General features: G+C 42.6%; 1 protein-coding gene across 1 annotated transcript in view; it reads left to right on the top strand.

Annotated features, from left to right (window-relative positions):
• epha8 (eph receptor A8) overlaps positions 1-19132 on the top strand; it is a 101993-nt gene that overhangs the window by 62536 nt on the left and 20325 nt on the right. The window contains exons 4-5 of the mRNA XM_082959273.1: positions 2627-2776; positions 3520-3835. Of these exons, the coding sequence (XP_082815399.1) occupies positions 2627-2776; positions 3520-3835 (466 nt within the window). The remainder of the gene's footprint in view (positions 1-2626; positions 2777-3519; positions 3836-19132) is intronic.

Here is a 19132-nt window from a genome sequence, read left to right as displayed (position 1 = left end):
AGAGATCTACACAAAGTATACAAAACATTAAGAACACCGGCTCTTTCCATGACATAGACTGTCCAGGTGAATCCCTTATTGATGTCACCTGTTAAATCCACTTCCATCAGTGCAGATCAGTAGTTCCAAAACTTTTTATAGTCCTTCAAACATTTAACCTCCAGCTGCGTACTCCCTCTAGCACCAGGGTCAGCTCAATCTCAAATGTAGTTTTTTGCCATCATTGTAAGCCTGCCACACACACTATACGATACATTTATTAAACATAAGAATGAGTGTGAGTTTTTGTCACAACCCGGCTCGTGGGAAGTGACTAAGAGCTCTCATAGGACTAGGGCACAAATAATAATATAATAATAATAATCAATAATTTTGCTCTTTATTTAGCCATCTTACATATAAAACCTTATTTGCTCATCAAAAATGGTGAATAACTCACCACAGGTCAATGAGAAGGGTGTGCTTGAAAGGATGCACATAACTCTGCAATGCTGAGTTGTATTGGAGAGAGTCTTCGTCTTAAATCATTTTCCACACACAGTCTTTCCCTGTATATAGTTGTTATGCTAGTGAGGGCCAAGAATCCACTCTCACATAGGTATGTGGTTGCAAAGGGCATCAGTGTCTTAACAGCGCGATTTGCCAAGGCAAGAAACTATGAGCGCAGCGCTATCCAGAAATCTAGCAGTGGATTCTGATTAAATTCAATTTTCACAGAACCGCTTGTTGCAATTTCGATGAGGCTCTCTTGTTCAGATATCGGTAAGTGGACTGGAGGCAGGGCAGGAAAGGGATAACGAATCCAGTTGTTTGTGTCGTCCGCTTCGGGAAAGTACCTGCATAATTGCGCACCCAGATCACTCAGGTGATTCACTATATCACTTTTGACATTGTCCGTAAGCTTGAGTTCATTTGCACACAAAAAATCATACAATGATGGAAAGATCTGTGTGTTGTCCTTGTTAATGCAGACAGAGAAGAGATCCAACTTCTTAATCATAGCCTCAATTTTGTCCCACACATTGAATATAGTTGCGGAGAGTCCCTGTAATCATAGATTCAGATCATTCAGGCGAGAAAAAACATCACCCACTGGTTTCCAGTGGTTTGCAGAAGAGGATGTCTTGCTTAAATGACATCCCATAAACGTAACGGACATATACCAGGAGCAGTGCCAGGTCTGCCACGTCTGTTGACTCATCCAGCTGTAAAGCAAAGAATTCACTGGCTTGTATGCGAAGCAGTGATTGTTTCAAAACATCTCCTGCCATGTCACTGATGCATCGTGAAACAGTGTTGTTTGATGAAGAAATTGCCTGTATAGTTTCTTTGGCCTTTTCCCCCAGCATTGTCCCAGCCATATCTGTGGCAGCAGGAAGAATTAAGTCCTCCACAATAGTATGGGGCTTGCCTGTCCTAGCCACTCGGTAGCTCACCATATAAGATGCTTCTAGCCCCTTCTTATTTACGGTATCTGTTACTTTTATACATATCTTACTACTCGAAAGTCGTCTTTATTCTTGCTCAAAAAACTTCTGTGGCTTATTTTTCAAATTGTCATGTTTCGTTTCTAAAGAGTGAAGTTTTCCCGCAAGAGAGTAACGGTAATGTGATTGGATGTTAATTATTTGACTAGGCTACCTGTATTTGCCATTGTGTTGTTATTTCGCTGAACACTAGATGGTTTAATTTTATTGTTGGCAGTGAAATGAGGGGACTCAGGCGAGAAAAAAACCTCACCCAAGTGTTAAGCCCTGTTGGAAAATATAAATGTACTGTTGAAATTGTGAAGAAAAATGACATTGCGCGTACCCCTGGTTTGGGAATACCTGGTGTAGATGAAAGGGAGGAGGTCAAAGAAGGATTTTAACACTTGAGACAACTGAGACATGGATTGTGTATGTGTGCTGTTAATAAGAGTGTAAATGGGCAAGACAAAATATTTAATTGCTTTTGAACGGGATATGGTAGTAGGTGCCAGGCTCACCGGTTTGAGTGTGTCAAGAACTGCAACGTTGCTGGGGTTTTTATGAGCAACAGTTTCCCGTGTCTCTACAAATTCCTGTGCAGTCAACAAATTATTTGTAATTATAAACTGGGTGGACTGAATGCTGATTGTCTGAAAGCCGTGGTATTTCAGACCGTATTCCACAGGTATGAAAAAACAAATGTTCTAATTACGCTGGTAACCAGTTTATAATAGCAATAAGGCACCTTGGGGGTTTGTGGTGTATGGCCAATATACCACAAGGGCTGTATCCAGGCACTCCATGTTGCATTGTGCATATGAACATCCCTTAGCCGTGATATATTGGCCATATACCACACTCCCTCAGGCCTTGTTGCTTAATTATGTTCTGGATTCCTGACCATCCACTCAAGAAAAAATTCGGCCCGAGGCTGAATCTAAGTGATGTTCTCTGATTTAGACTTTGACACCTAAAATGCAACTTGTTGACTTGGTCATTTCTATATGTCTCATCAAAGAAGAGAAACAAATGTATTTTAAATAACCTTACTTCCAGGAGTGCAGTCCTTTATTTCCTCATCATTGACAATTTGATGTCTCTTCTCCCAGTAAACCTGTAAACAACTGTGTGCATGTGTTCTGTTATCTGATGAACAGGAGACATTTAACCTGTACTACTATGAGTCAGACCGAGCGGTGGGCACGGCCATAAAAGAGACCCAGTTCACCAAGATCGACACCATCGCTGCTGATGAGAGCTTCACTGGAGTGGACCTGGGAGTCAGGAGACTCAAACTCAACACTGAGGTTCGCTCACTTATTAGAAACCAAAGTGCAGGCCTCCTGAGTGGCGGAGCGGTATAAGGCACTACATCGCATTGCTTGATGTGTCAATACAGACCCGGGTTTGATCCCGGTCTGTGTCACAACCGGCCGTGACCGGGAGTCCCATAGGGCGGCGCACAATTGGCCCAGCGTCATCCGGGTTAGGGGAGGGTTTGGCCGAGGGGGCTTTACTTGGCTCATTGCGCTCTAGTGACTCCTTGTGGCTGGCCGGGTGCCTGCAGGCCGACTATGGTCGTCAGTTGGACGGTGTTTCCTCCGACACATTGGTGCAGCTGGCTTCCGGGTTAAGTGGGAGGTGTTAAGAAGCCTGGTTTGGCAGGTCATGTTTCGGAGGACGCATGACTCGTCCTTCGCGTCTCCTGAGCCCATTGGGAAGTTGCAGCAATGTGACAAGATTGTTATTGAATATCACAAAAAAGGGGGTAAAATACCAACAAGCAAAAAAAGATTTGAAAAAAAGAAACCAAAGTGCAAAATTATGTTGGTTGATATAGACTTTGAAAACTACTTGTTTTGAGTGAGCAGTGTTGATTTCTACGTCTTAGCCAGCATGGTGCTGAAGTGAGTGGAGCTCTCCATGGTGCTGAAAGTAGTTCTCTTCACCTGATCTCATGCCTTTCACAGTGCCACATTTTTCTTTGCTCCCACTTTTACATTTTGTTTTATGAATCATTGAGAGGTAATGTCCTCTCCTTCTCCTCCAGGTTCGAGGTGTGGGCCCCCTCACTAGACGAGGCTTCTACCTGGCCTTCCAGGACATCGGGGCGTGCATCGCCCTGACCTCTGTGAGGGTGTACTACAAGCGCTGCTCGGGCGTGGGCCGCAACCTGGCCGTGTTCACTGACGTGGTGACGGGCGCTGACTCCTCCTCCCTGGTGGAGGTCAGGGGTCAGTGTGTGGACCATGCCGAGGAGAGAGACACACCCAAGATGTACTGCAGCGCCGAGGGGGAGTGGCTGGTGCCCATCGGGAGGTGTGTCTGCAGTGCAGGGTTTGAGGAGCACAGGGAGTCCTGTATCGGTGAGTCACACACTGGGTCACTGATGTTGTGTTAGACTACCTTGTTTTACATTATGTTACTGTACTGCAGTACTTTATCTATACTTTGCCCTACCTGTGCTCAATCTGTGCATTTGTGGTCAATTTTCAGCTTTGGATGTTTTCTGTGTGTTTTGTGTGGTTGAGTTGATGGATGGTTTGGTTGAATAGCTCAAGTCCTGATTACTTTTAAGATGATAAGCTATGGTGAGTCATGGAAAATACCTCGTCTTTTTTCTTTTCTTGACTCTCTTTAATTTTTATGTTGTTTATTTTCTCTGATGGACTGACCTCATTTAGGGACCAGTGTATATTTTAGGTGACCAGGGTTACGGTAATTAAAAACTATTATTCACTTCCCCTGGATAATTAAACATTAAAAGCATTCCATCGGCTAAATGTGCCAAACGAGGCGAATGAGATACGGAACACTGGTTCACCTGTCTTGTTTCTCTCTCACACACACACACACACACACACACACACACACACACACACACACACACACACACACACACACACACACACACACACACACACACACACACACACACACACACACACACACACACACTCTTCTCTCATCTACATACCTGTTTACGCCCTGAAGGAAACACACTCTCTTGGGGAGCAAGGCATTGACGGCTCTTGGCACACACACAAACACACACAGAGAGATGAAGGGAACTTATGTGTATGTGTTTGTGTGTGTTGCGGCGGGTAGACACTCACGCTTTCCATAATTAGTTGGCGGCTCCCATTAGCACTTAGATCAATATGTATGCAGAAAAGCAGTCAGCTAGAAAATGTTTTAGTTTATGTTTTAGATGCTTGTCTCGTGAATCTCTCCATTTGTGTATAGTCAAGACATAAACATATAGCATTACAGTAGTGCCTAGTCCTTGTGGTAGCTGCAGTAGCTGTAGTAGTGGGCTGACGTGTGTGTGTGTGTGTGTGTGTGTGTGTGTGTGTGTGTGTGTGTGTGTGTGTGTGTGTGTGTGTGTGTGTGTGTGTGTGTGTGTGTGTGTGTGTGTGTGTGTGCGTGCGCACATGCGCGTGTGCTGCTGTGCGTGTGTGCCTCATTTGTGTGTGCAGAGGACTCTTCTCTCTGTGACCTAACTGGGTCACTGTGCTAATTCACCTCTCTCCAGTCACGCACATCCCAGGACACGAGACGAGACCAGCCAGGTCGCTCGAGATCCAAGACGATATTCAACGTCCTTTCAGGTCCCAGGACGTCAGGAGATACCTTCAAAACCAGCCGCAAGGGGAAACATTGAGCGCTATTACCATCAAGTAGGGTTGCGGTTTGCTAGGGCGCTGTGGACGGAGATGGCAGATCATTTTTGCAGCCTTCATTTTAACCCTGTTCCAAACCTTAACCCTTACCTTAATCATTCGAATTAACTTAACTGTCAAAATGTGATGTTTATCCCTCCCATGGACAAATGTCGGATATTGTAGTCAGACACGGAGCATGCTGACAGCCCTGAGAGAGAGAGAGAGAGAGAAAGAGAGAGAGAGAGAGAGAGAGAGAGAGAGAGAGAGAGAGAGAGAGAGAGAGAGAGAGGTACAAAACAAAGCTCCTCAAGGACAATCTAGAGAACCTATTTGCTGACTGCTACAAAGAGGGGATCATAAGCAACTTGATTTTCCCCACAGACCATCCCTAGCATGGCACAGTGCTATAAGAGCACACTACCCCTATGTCAAGAGAGAGGGTGTTGGCCCAGGATGGAAACTCAGAATACTAGACATTGAGGAAATTGAAACAATCTCTGTCAACGTGTACAAGTCTGGGACGGTAATGGTGCAGGGCATCCTCATGCAGTTCCAGCAAGACTTTTACGGGATCAAATAGAGCTCTCTCTCTGTGACGACTCCCCCAACCTGAGTTAGTCTGATCACACCTCTACAAACTGTCCTGCAGATGAGGATAGTCACCCCCCCAGCACTGAACACACTCAGGTCCCACAACTTCCCTGCTACTCCATCATTGAGAGGGATAAATTCACAGAGCTGGAGAGAGACATGGTGGAGCACAGAGAGCTAGTCCACACAATCCAGACAGAACAAACCCGCAAAACAGACCAGTACACCCCCCCCCCCCCCAACAAGACCCGGAGGACAGAAGGTGAAGATGGATGGCTGTCTGACAACCCCAACACAATCACTGAGGACACACAAAAGCCAGAGATTGTGCTCCTCATTGACTCAAATGGCAAATACATTCAAGAGGATAAACTTTTTCCCAAACACAAAGTGGCTAAACTCTGGTGCGCAAACACTAGGCATACCCTGGAGCTGTTGTCAGAGGACAGACCAGCGATTCACCCTCCCAGACCTGCAAGGCCCCCTCCTGAAGGACCTGCACTGAGAGAACCCACGCCAAGAGGATCTACACCCAGACCACAGCATCACAAGCCACACCCCAACCAGCTAAGACCACCTCAAGCAAACCCTGGCCACACCCTATATAGGCCCCCCCATATCAGACCTATGCCCCTTCTACCCACCCCATGCACTCCACCCCTGCGTCAAGGACCTCAACATGACAGCAGGACATATGCCCAGGCCGTGAGCAGAGAAACAGGCCCAACCCCCATTATTACACCCGCCCAAGCCCCATCCTGCGACCTAAGAGGTATGCATCAGATGCTCAACATGCTCTGCTCACAGCTACTGTGATGGTCCGGACCTAAACCACACAAAAACAACACTAGACACTATGGAACTCAAAGCTTTTACTATCTCATCCTGGAATATACAAGGTCTGAGGTCATCTGCCTTTGGCCTAAAGAGCAGGAACCCAGACTTCATCAAAGAAATTGGAAATACAGACATTGTCATCCTACAAGAAACATGGTATAAAGGAGACGAACCCACAGGTTGCCCTCTAGGTTACAGAGAGCTGGTATTCCCATCCACCAAACTACCAGGTGTGAAACAGGGAAGAGACTCAGGGGATATGCTCATTTGGTATAGAGCAGACCTAACCCACTCTATTAAATTAGTGAAAACAGGAACATTTTACATCTGGCTAAAAATTAATAAGGAAATGATCTCAACAGAGAAAAATGTACCAATAGAATCACCATACTTTAACGATGACAGCTTCTCCATTCTAGAGGGGGAGATCAACAATTTCCAGGCCCACATGTACTACTCTGTGGCGACCAAAATACCAGAAATAGACAAGAACCTGACACCCTCAGCCCACAGGTGAACAAACACCTACCCGGAGGTGACAGCATTCCCTCCCCCATATGCCCCCCAGACACAACTACGACAACATAACCAACAAAAACGGGTCACAACTCCTGCAGTTCTGTCGGTCGCTGGGTATGTACATAGTCAATGGTAGGCTTTGAGGGGACTCCTTTGGTAGGTACACCTATAGCTCATCTCTTGGTAGTAGTACTGTAGACTACTTTATCGCTGACCTCAACCCAGAGTCTCTTAGAGAGTTCACAGTCAGTCTACTGACACCCCTATCAGATCACAGCAAAATCACAGTCAACTTGAACAGAGCTATACTCAATCATGAGGCATCAAAGCCAAAGGAACTGAATAATATTAAGAAACGCTATAGATGGAGAGAAAGTAGTCTGGAAATGTACCAAACAACAATTAGGCAACAACAAATTCAATCCCTTCTAGACAATTTCCTGGACAAAAAGTTTCACTGTAATAGTGACGGTGTAAATTTAGCAGTAGAAAACCTAAACAGTATATTTGACCTCTCAGCTTCTCTATCAAATCAAAAAAATTCAAGCAGACAACCTAAGAAAATTTCCAAAAATGACAAATGGCTTGATGAAGAATACTAAACCTGAGAAAGAAATTGAGAAACCTATCCAACCAAAAACGTGGAGACCCAGAAAACTTGAGCCTATGCCTTCACTATGGTGAATCACTACAACAATACAGAAATAAACTACGGAAAAAGAAGGAACAGCACGTCAGAAATCAGCTCAATGTAATTGAAGAAACCATAGAATCCATCCACTTCTGGGAAAATTGGAAAACTAAACAAACACTAACACGAAGAGTTATCTATCCAAAACCACTTCTCCAATCTTTTTGGCTCGATAACAAAGTACAAACAGCAAAAACATACACAGTACCAGTCAAATGTTTTGACAAACCTACTCATTCAAGGGTTTTTCTTTATTTTACTATTTTCTACATTGTAGAATAATAGTGAAGACATCAAAACCATGAAATAACACATGGAATCATGTAGTATGCAAATTAATGGTATGCAAATATTTGAATTCTTTAAAGTAGCCACCCTTTGCCTTGATGACAGCTTTGCACACTCTTGGCATTCTCTCAACCAGCTTCATGAGGTAGTCACCTGGAATGCATTTCAAATAACAGGTGGGTCTTGTTAAAAGTTCATTTGTGGAATTTCTTTCCTTCTTAAGCCAATCAGTTGTGTTGTGACAAGGTAGGCGTGGTACACAGAAGATAGCCCTATTTGGTAAAATACCATGTCCATATTATGGCAAGAACAGCTCAAATAAGGAAAGAGAAACAACAGTCCATTACTTTAAGACATGAAGGTCAGTCAATACGGACCATTTCAAGGACTTTGAAAGCTTCTTCAAGTGCAGTCGCAAAAACCATCAAGCGCTATGATGAAACTGGCTCTCATGAGGACCGCCACAGGAAAGGAAGACCTAGAGTTACCTCTGCTGCAGAGGATAAGTTCATTAGAGTTACCAGCCTCAGAAATTGCAGCCCATTTAAATGCTTCACAGAGTTCAAGTAACAGACACATCTCAACATCAACTGTTCAAAGGAGACTGCATGAATCAGGCCTTCATGGTCAAATTGCTGCAAAGAAGCCACCACTAAAGGACACCAATAAGAAGAAGAGTCATGCCTTGGCCAAGAAACACGAGCAATGGACATTAGACTGGTGGAAATCTGTCCTTTGGTCTGATGAGTCCAAATTTGAGATTTTTGGTTCCAACCGCTGTGTCTTTGTGAGATGCAGAGTAGGTGAACGGATGATCTCTGCATGTGTGGTTCCCACCGTGAAGCATGGAGGAGGAGGAGGTGTGATGGTTTGGGGGTGCTTTGCTGGTGACACTGTCTGTGATTTATTTATAAATCAAGGCACACTTAACCAGCATGGCTACCACAGCATTCTGCAGTGATACACCATTCCATCTGGTTTGCACTTAGTGGGACTATCATTTGTTTTTCAACAGGACAATGACCCAACACACCTTCATGCTGTGTAAGTGCTATTTGACCAAGAAGGAGTGTGATGGAGTGCTGCTTCAGATGACCTGGCCTCCACAATCACCCGACCTCAACCCAATTGAGATGGTTTGGGATGAGTTGGACTGCAGAGTGAAGGAAAAGCAACCAATAAGTGCTCAGCATATGTGGGAACTCCGTCAAGACTGTTGGAAAATAACTCCAGGTGAAGCTGGTTGAGAGAGAGTGTGCAAAGCTGTCATCAAGACAAATGGTGATTACTTTGAAGAATCTCTAATATAAAATATATTTTGATTTGTTTAACACTTTTTTGGTTGCTACATGATTCCATATGTGTTATTTCATCGTTTTGATGTCTTCACTATTATTATTATATAATGTAGAAAATAGTCAAAATGAAGAAAAACCCTTGAATGATTATGTGTGTCCAAACTTTTGACTGGTACTGTACATGATCAAAAACAAATCTTAGAATCAATTATTAAAGACTACCAGAATCCACTGGATTATCCAATTACATTGAATGAACTACAGGACAAAATACAAACACACTCCAACCTGAAAAGACCTGTGGGATTGGTGGTATCCTAAATGAAGTGATAAAATATACAGACCACAAATTCCAATTGGCTATACTTAAATTAACATCATCCTCAGCTCTGGCATATTCCCCAATATTTTTAACTAAGGACTGATTACCACAATCCACAAAAGTGGAGACAAATTTGACCCCAGTAACTACCGGGAGATATGCGTCAACATCAACCTTGGGAAAATCCTCTGCATTACCATTAACAGCAGACTCGTACATTTCCTCAGCGAGAACAATGTACTGAGCAAATGTCAAATTGGCTTTTTACCAAATTACCATAGCAATATATGTTACTCCCTCTGGTTCCTTCCCCAGGTGGCATTGTTTCTGCTTTTGTTTCATGTCTGTGCGTTGTTCGAGGTTCTTGTTCTGTATTATGTTCCATTTATTTTATTAAAACACTCACTCCCTGAACTTGCTTCCCGACTCTCAGCGCACATCGTTACAGCGGTTAATATTGGCAGAAAACACACATTTCATTCCACAGGGCCATGGAGTGAGACAGGGATGCAGCTTAAGCCCCACCCTCTTCAACATATGTATAAATTAATTGGTGAGGGCACTAGAACAGTCTGCAGCACCCGGCCTCATCCTACTAGAATCTCAAGTCAAATGTCTACTGTTTGCTGATGATCTGGTGCTTCTGTCCCCAACCAAGGAGGGCCTACAGCAGCACCTAGATCTTCTGCACAGATTCTGTCAGACCTGGGCCCAGACATTAAATCTCAGTAAGACAAAAATAATGGTGTTCCAAAAAAGGTCCAGTTGCTATCAGTTTTAGAACCCATTGCCCTTTATGGTTGTGAAGTCTGCGGTCCGCTCACCAACCAAGAATTCACAAAATGCGACAAACACCAAATTGAGACTCTGCATGCAGAATTCTGCAAAAATATCCTCCGTGTAAAACGTAAAACACAAAATAATGCAGAATTAAGCAGATACCTGCCAGTTATCAAAATCCAGAAAAGAGATGTTAAATTCTACAACCACCTAAAAGGAAGTGATTCCCCAACCTTCCATAACAAAGCCATCACCTACAGAGAGATGAACCTGGAGAAGAGTCCCCTAAGCAAGCTAGTCATGGGGCTCTGTTCACAAACAGACCCCACAGAGCCCCGGGACAGGAAAACAATTAGACCCAACTATAAGGGCACAAGGCGAGACCCAGATGCAGACGGTTAGCGTCCAAGATGTTTATTAACAATCCAAAAGGGGTAGGCAAGAGAATGGTCGTGGACAGGCAAAAGGTCAAAACCAGTTCAGTGTTCCAGAGGTACAGAATGGCAGGCAGGCTCGAGGTCAGGGCAGGTAGAATGGTCAGGCAGGCGGGAATGGAGTCCAAAAAAACAGGCAAAGGTCAAAACCGGGAGGACTAGTAAAAGAGAATAGAAAAGCAGGAGCACGGGAAAACCACGCTGGTTGACTTGAACATACAAGACGAACTGGCACAGAGAGACAGGAAACACAGGGATAAATACACTGGGGAAAATAAGCAACGCCTGGAGGGGGTGGAGACAATCACAAGGACAGGTGAAACAGATCAGGGCGTGACACCCAACCAAATAATGAGAAAACAAAAATATTATTTTCTTGACACATTGGAAACAATTTTACAGAAAAACAGAGCAAACTAGAATTATATTTGGCCATAAACAGAGAGTACACAGTGGCAGAATTAAGGAAAGCTTTGACTATGTACAGACTCAGTGAGCATAGCCTTGCTTGAGAAAGGCCGTCGAAGGCAAACCTGGCTCTCAAGAGAAGACAGGCTATGTGCACACTGCCCACAAAATGAGGTGGAAACAGAGCTGCACTTCCTAACCTCCTGCCAAATGTATGACCATATTAGAGACACACATTCCCTCAGATTAGACAGACCCACAAAGAATTCCAAAACAAACCCAATTTTGATAAACTCACATATCTTTTGGGTGAAATACCACAGTGTGACATCACAGCAGCAAGATTGGTGACCTCTTGCCACAAGAAAAGGGCAACCAGTGAAGAACAAACACCATTGTAAATACAACCTATATTTATGTTTCTTTATTTTCCCTTTGGTACTTTAACCATTTGCACATCATTAAAACAATGTATATATACATAATATGACATTTGAAATGTCTTTATTCTTTTGGAACTGTTGTGAGTGTAATGTTAACTGTAGATTTTTTCTTGTTTATTTCACTTTTGTTTATTATCTATTTCACTTGCTTTGGCAATGTTAACATATGTTTCCAATAAAGGCCTTAAATGTAATTGAATTTAATTTACAGAGACAAAGACAGAGACAGAGACAGAGAGAGAGATGGGTTAAGTGGTTAAGCAGTGTGTGTGCACAATAAAAAAGTATTAACTGTGTGTATGTTTTTATGCACCATGTATGTGTGTGTGCATGTGTGTGTGCATGCGTGTGAGCAGGAGATCTTCTACGTGAAGGATTGTGTGATGCCACTTTAAAAGTGTCAGGGAGGAAATAGAAGAGGGTGAAGAGAAAGATAGAAGGAGAAGAAAGAAGAGAATGGAAGAGGAGAGAAGAGACGGATCCCTCACTTTGATATAGAAGGCTGGTCGACAGCTCCCTTGTCACGCTAAAAGTGACATTCAAATAGAGCATGTCACTGCGGTGTGTGTGTGTGTGTGTGTGTGTGTGTGTGTGTGTGTGTGTGTGTGTGTGTGTGTGTGTGTGTGTGTGTGTGTGTGTGTGCAAGCTCGCCCCAGGGCTTTTGACTGCTAGGGGAGAATGAAGTAAAGTGGTTCAATCCCATACAGAGAGATAGAGAGAGATAGAGAGAGAGCGACTGAGGACACACTGATACGGGACACACACACTTAGCCTGATTACATTCACTCAAGTCAACCAGCCTATCTGACCTTGTTACAGAGGGTGGGGGGAGACACACAGACACAAACAGAGCGACAGAGAGACAGAGACAGCGAGAAAGTGAAACAGACAGAGAGTTAGAGGGAGGGAGAGAGAGAGAGACACTGAGACAGACAAAAAAGTGGAGGGAGAGAGAACGAGATAATGAGAGAGCAAGGGAAAGAAAGGGGCAGAGTGAGAGATCCTTATCCTCCCACCGGCCCACCTCAGTGGTTTAGCTCACTGCAATAGTAAACACATTGTGAGCGTGTTTTTGTTTGTCCCAGACAGGCATGGCATTAGATCTATGAATCTATGAAAGAGATCAAGTACACACATCCCTGATTTCCATGCTGGACAGAAAACATGGTGAAAAAATACTTGATGTGTGCAACAATGATATGATCTTCTATTTCACAGACAAACATATTTTCACATATTTTAAGTGAATCTAATTGGTGAGGTCTTATTTTAGTGGATCACCATCTGTTTAAATTTCCTGTGTTGTGGAATTTCATCTAGTTTCCTTTTTTCTAAGGATACCAGTTTCCCTGAGGGTTAGTACTGTAGTTAGGGAAACTTTATTTAATGAGGAAACAGAACACAGGGACATACTGTACAATTGACCCTTCGCTGAATGAAATATTTAGCATATAGAATAACAATCCTGGCTAGACTTGCCTGGCCAAAGAATTAAACTATTGATTATGGAGAACAATTGCCTATTCAGATAATGAGCTAAATGCTTAAAATGTTACAGACTGCATCCCCCTTCAATGTGAGTTTAAAATAACTGCCAAATAAGGGCAATGCAACATTGATTTAGGGCCAGTTTCTCAGACACAGATTAAGCCTAGTGTTGGACTAAAAAGCAAGCTCAATAGCAAATCTCCATTGAAAGTGCTTTTTAGTCCATGACTAGGCTTAATCTGTATCTGGGAAACCGGCCCTTGAAGTTTAAGTGTCTGAATTTTCTTATACATTTTTTATATTTTTTCTATAAAATATATACAGTCCCAGTCAAAAGTTTGGACACACCTAATCACTTACTTTTTCTTTATTTTTACTATTTTCTACATTGTAGAATAATAGTGAAGATATCAAAACTATGAAATAACACATATGGAATCATGTAGTAACCAAAAAAGTGTTAACAGGATCGGTGTCCCGACGTCGGGACAGTTGAGCTAATGTAGGCTAATGTGATTAGCATGAGGTTGTAAGAAACAAATACAAATCCCAGGACATAGACATATCTGATATGGGCAGAAAGCTTAAATTCTTGTTAATATAACTGCACTGTTCAATTTACAGTAGCTATTACACAAAAAAATTGCATTCTATTGTTTGAGGAGATTGCACAATTATGAACTTGAAAATGTATGAATAAACCAATTAGGCACATTTGGCCAGTCTTGATATAAGCTTTTAAATAGATACGCAATAGTTCATTGGATCAGTCTAAAATTTGCACACAAACTTTGCACATACACTACAAAGTCTAAATTACGCCTGGGCTAGATGAATTCATTATGGCCTTTCTCTTGCATTTCAAAGATGATGGTACAATTATTTATTTTTTTAAACACATTTTTTTTCTTTCTTCTTTGTCTTTTTACCAGATCTAATGTGTTATATTGTCCTACATTAATTTCACATTTCCACAAACTTCAAAGTGTTTCCGTTCAAATGGTATCAAGAATATGCATATCCTTGCTTCAGGTCCTGAGCTCACGGCAGTTCGATTTGGGTATGTCATTTTAGGCGAAAACTGAAAAAAAGTGGCAGATCTTTAAGAGGTTTTAAACAAATCAAAATATACACAACCATAAAGCCACCCTTTGCCTTGATAATGTCTTTGCACACTCTTGGCATTCTCTCAACCAGCTTCATGAGGAATGCTTTTCCAAAAGTCTTGAAGGAGTTCGCACATATACTGAACACTTGTTGGCTGCTTTTCATTCACTCTGCAGTCCAACTCATCCCAAACCATCTCAATTGGTTTGAGGTTGGATGATTGTGGAGGCCAGGTCATCTGAAGCAGCACTCCACTAATCTCCTTCTTGGTCAAATAGCCCTTACAAATAGCCCATCATGACTGACCTTCACACCATCACACCTCCTCCATGCTTCACGGTGGGAACCACACATGCAGAGATCATCCATTCACCTACTCTGCATCTCACAAAGACACGGCGGTTGGAACCAAATATCTCAAATTTGGACTCATCAGACCAAAGGACAGATTTCCATTGGTCTAATGTCCATTTCTCGTGTTTCTTGGCCCAAGCAAGACTCTTCTTCTTATTGGTGTCCTTTAGTAGAGTTTTTTATTCAGCAATTTGACCATGAAGGCCTGATTCATGCAGTCTCCTCTGAACAGTTGATGTTGAGATGTGTCTGTTACTTGAACTCTGTGAAGCATTTATTTAGTCTGCAATCTGAGGTGCAGTTAACTCTAATGAACTTATCCTCTGCAGCAGAAGTAACTCTGGATCTTCCTTTCCTGTGGCGGTCCTCATGTGAGCCAGTTTCATCATAGCACTTGATGGTTTTTGCGACTGCACCTGAAGAAACTTTCAAAGTTCTTAAAATTTTCCAGATTGACTGACCTTCATGTCTTAAAGTAATGATGGACTGTTGTTTCTCTTTGCTTGTTTGAGCTGTTCTTGCCATAATATGGACTTGGTCTTTTATCAAATAGGGCTATCTTCTGTGTACCACCCCTACCCTGTCACAATACAACTGATTTGCTCAAATGCATTAAGAAGGAAAGAAATTCCACAAATGAACTTTTAACAAGGCACACCTGTTAATTGAAACACATTCCAGGTGACTACCTTATGAAGCTGGTTGAGAGAAGGCCAAGAGTGTGCAAAGCTGTCATCAAGGCAAAGGGTGGCTACTTTAAAGAATCTCAAATATAAAAAAATATATTTTGATTTATTTAACACTTTTGGGTTTCTACATGATTCCATATCTGTTATTTCATAGTTTTGATGTCTTCACTATTACGCTACAATGTAGAAAATAGTAAAAATAAAGAAAACCTCAAGAATGAGAAGGTGTGTCCAAACTTTTGACTGGGACTCTATATACAGTTCATTCAGAAAGTATTCTAACCCCTAGACTTTTTCCACATTTTGTTACGTTACATTACAGCCTTACTCTAAAATGGACACACAATAAGCCATAATGGCAAAGCAAAAACAGGTTTCTTTACATTTTGTAAAAAAATAAATATATATAGTATATCACATTTACGTAAGTATTCAGACCCTTTACTCAGTACTTTGTTGAAGCACCTTTGGCAGTGATTACAGCCTCGAGTCTTCTTGGGTATGACCTGTATTTGCGGAGTTTCTCCCATTTTCTCTGCAGATCCTCTCAAACTCTGTCAGGTTGGATGGGGAGCATCGCTGCACAGCTATTTTCAGGTCCCTCCAGAGATGTTTGATCGGGATCAAGTCCAGGCTCTGGCTGGGCCACTCAAGGACATTCAGAGTCTTGCCCCGAAGCCATTCAGAGTCGTTGCCCTGTTGGAAGGTGAACCTTCACCCCAGTCCTGAAAGCTCTGGAGCAGGTTTTCATCAATGATCTCTCTGTACTTTGCTTTGTTCATCATTCCCTCGATCCTGACTAGTTTCCCAGTCCCTGCCGCTGAAAGACATCACCACAGCATGATGCTGCCACCACCATGCTTCACCGTAGGGATGGTGCCAGGTTTCCTCCAGGCGTGACGCTTGGTATTCAGGCCAAAGAGCTCAATCTTGGTTTCATCATATCAGAGAATCTTGTTTCTCATGGTCTGAAAGTCCTTTAGGTGCCCTTTGGCATATTCCAAGCAGGCTATCATGTGCCTTTTACTGAGGAGTGACTTCCGTCTGGCTCTCCCATCTCCACAGAGGAACTCTGGAGCTCTGTCAGAGTTACCATCGGGTTCTTGGTCATCTCCTTGACTAAGGCCCTTCTCCCCTGATTGCTTAGTCTAGGAAGAGTCTTGGTGGTGCCAAACTTCTTCCATTTAAGAATGATAGAGGCCAGTGTGTTCTTGGGGACCTTCTATGCTGCAGAAATGTTTTGGTACGCTTTCCCACATCTCTGTCTTGACACAATCCTGTCTCAGAGATCTACGGACATTTACTACAACCTCATGTTTTACTTTTTGCTCTGACATGCACCGTCTTCCTTATATAGACAGGTGTCTGCCTTTCCAAATCATGTTCAATCAATTGAATTTACCACAGCTGGACTCCAATCAAGTTGTAGAAGCATCTCAAGGATGATCAACGTTAACAGGATGCACCTGATCTCAATTTCCAGTCTCATAGCAAAGGGTCTGAATACTTATGTAAATAAGGTATTTCAGTTTTTTAGGTTTAATACATTTGCAAAAAATTCTGAAAACCTGTTTTCAATTTGTCATTATGTGATATTGAGTGTAGATTGATGAGGATTTTTTAAAATCCATTTTATAATAATACTGTAACATAACAAAATGTGGGAAAAGTCAAGGGGTCTGTATACTTTCCGAATGCACTGTATGACTTTTTTTTGGTAATGCTTTATTTGGTTACCCTTTCCAAGGGACCTAAAAATATAATAGTGAAATATTTCGTTTTTCATATTTACATAAATTGTCAGGCAATCCCGAAAGTTCCTCTCAGACTGAACTGCATTTTCAGTCCTCTCTCTCTCTCTCTGTGTGTGTGTGTGTGTGTGTGTGTGTGTGTGTGTGTGTGTGTGTGTGTGTGTGTGTGTGTGTGTGTGTGTGTGTGTGTGTGTCACAGCGGCTGGCAGCTCTTGTAATTTGTCACTTTCCCTCTTAAGCAGACAACAATTATTGGCTCCTTCAGACACTGAGGGATTGTGGGATTGTTTGGGGCCTCTTTGACTCTCCTGTCAGCACAATCTCATCCCTGTCACTCACAGAGAGCGAGAGAGAGAGAGAGAGAGAGGAGAGAGAGAGAGAGAGAGAGGGGAAGAGAGAGAGAGAGAGACAGAGAGAGAGAGAGAGACAGAGAGAGAGAGAGAAAGAGAGAGGTTGAAGAGAGAGAGAGAGAGAGAGAGAGAGAGAGAGAGAGAGAGGGGAAGAGAGAGAGAGACAGAGAGAGAGAGAGAGAGACAGGGTAAAGCAGCCAGAACGCTCAAGATCCAAAATGAAATGCAACGTCTGTCCAGCTACCCAGGACGTTGGGAGATTACTTTAAAAACCAGCCACTAGGGGCAACGGTGAGCGCTAAACCACGAGCTCCGGCTCCGAGGGTCTCTTGTTTTTTTTATTTTTACCCTATCCCAAACCTTAACCATTTTGGAATTAGTTCCTAAACTTAACAGTCAAGTTTTTTCTGTTGTAACCGTAACCCTATCTCAAACTAAACTGTTGAAACTTCTAAATTTGACATTTTGGAGAAACGTAGACAAACGTTGGAATCTGAAGTCAAATTAGTAAAACCGTGAGATATTGTAGGGTAGAGACGGAAAAAGAGAGGGAGAGAGCGAGGGTGTGGTGGAAAGCAAAGGGAAAGAGAAAGGAGAGAAAGAGGGAGACAGTATGACACTTGGCCACATATTGTGATCATTATCTGTCAATGTGCCGCTGTAGAAAATATCACAGAAAGGCCCTGCGAGTCAACAACGAGAATTTAATATGCATTTATTATTTATTAAATTCATCAAACAAAGACGATCGAATCCCCCTGGAGGCGTCCTTTCAGATTGCCTGTCCTTTCACTGGCCTGTCAACATTTCCCTCCCTCTGTGTCTCTTTCTTTCTCTCTCTCTCACACACTTACACATGCACAAAAGCACACACACACACACGCTCACACATTCAAGTCAGTCAGACAGCAGGCAAAGAGCTGTGTGTGCCCTGCTCTGACAGGGAGTCAAGGTGGAGCACCTGAAGCACCTCTGGGTCCCTGGGGTCCTTCCAGAGGGGAACACCTGACAGTCAGCTGAGAGAGGGACATCAGAGGGACACTACTGTTGTATAAGTAGTTGCTTGATACTTGACAGAAAGGACAGAACGGACAAATGTGGCAATATCTTCAGATCTGATGAACAATAGAACCTCTATTTGTATATCTTTTGGATAAATTGGACTTTAAATTGTACTTGGTCTCAGAGTAAAGCGTATTATATTTTACAAAACTTCATGCCACTCCATTTGGTATGATATGTTACTTTACGTTAGATTACATTACATTGGCCTACCAATGTAATAGCGGTCGTACAATACGAATGTCTTGATTGCAATTTACCCATTTAGTATGATATGCTACGTTCGACTGCTTTAGTATGATATGCTACATTCGACTGCTTTAGTATGATATGCTACGTTCGACTGCTTTAGTATGATATGCTACGTTCGACTGCTTTAGTATGATATGCTACGTTCGACTGCTTTAGTATGATATGCTACGTTCGACTGCTTTAGTATGATATGCTACATTCGACTGCTTTAGTATGATATGCTATGTTGTTAATGAGCTAAAATGCTAAAGTTGTCCATGATGAGATTCCAACAGTCAGCCTTTGGGTTGCTAGACATTCACATTATTCGCCAACCCACCCATCCACAACCAAC

The sequence above is a fragment of the Salmo salar genome, chromosome 12 (assembly GCF_965601325.2).
Source record: "Salmo salar chromosome 12, fSalSal1, whole genome shotgun sequence".
Classification (NCBI taxonomy): Eukaryota; Metazoa; Chordata; class Actinopteri; order Salmoniformes; family Salmonidae; genus Salmo; species Salmo salar.
Note: the sequence above shows the minus strand (reverse complement) of the source record. Positions and strands in the feature narration are given on the sequence as shown.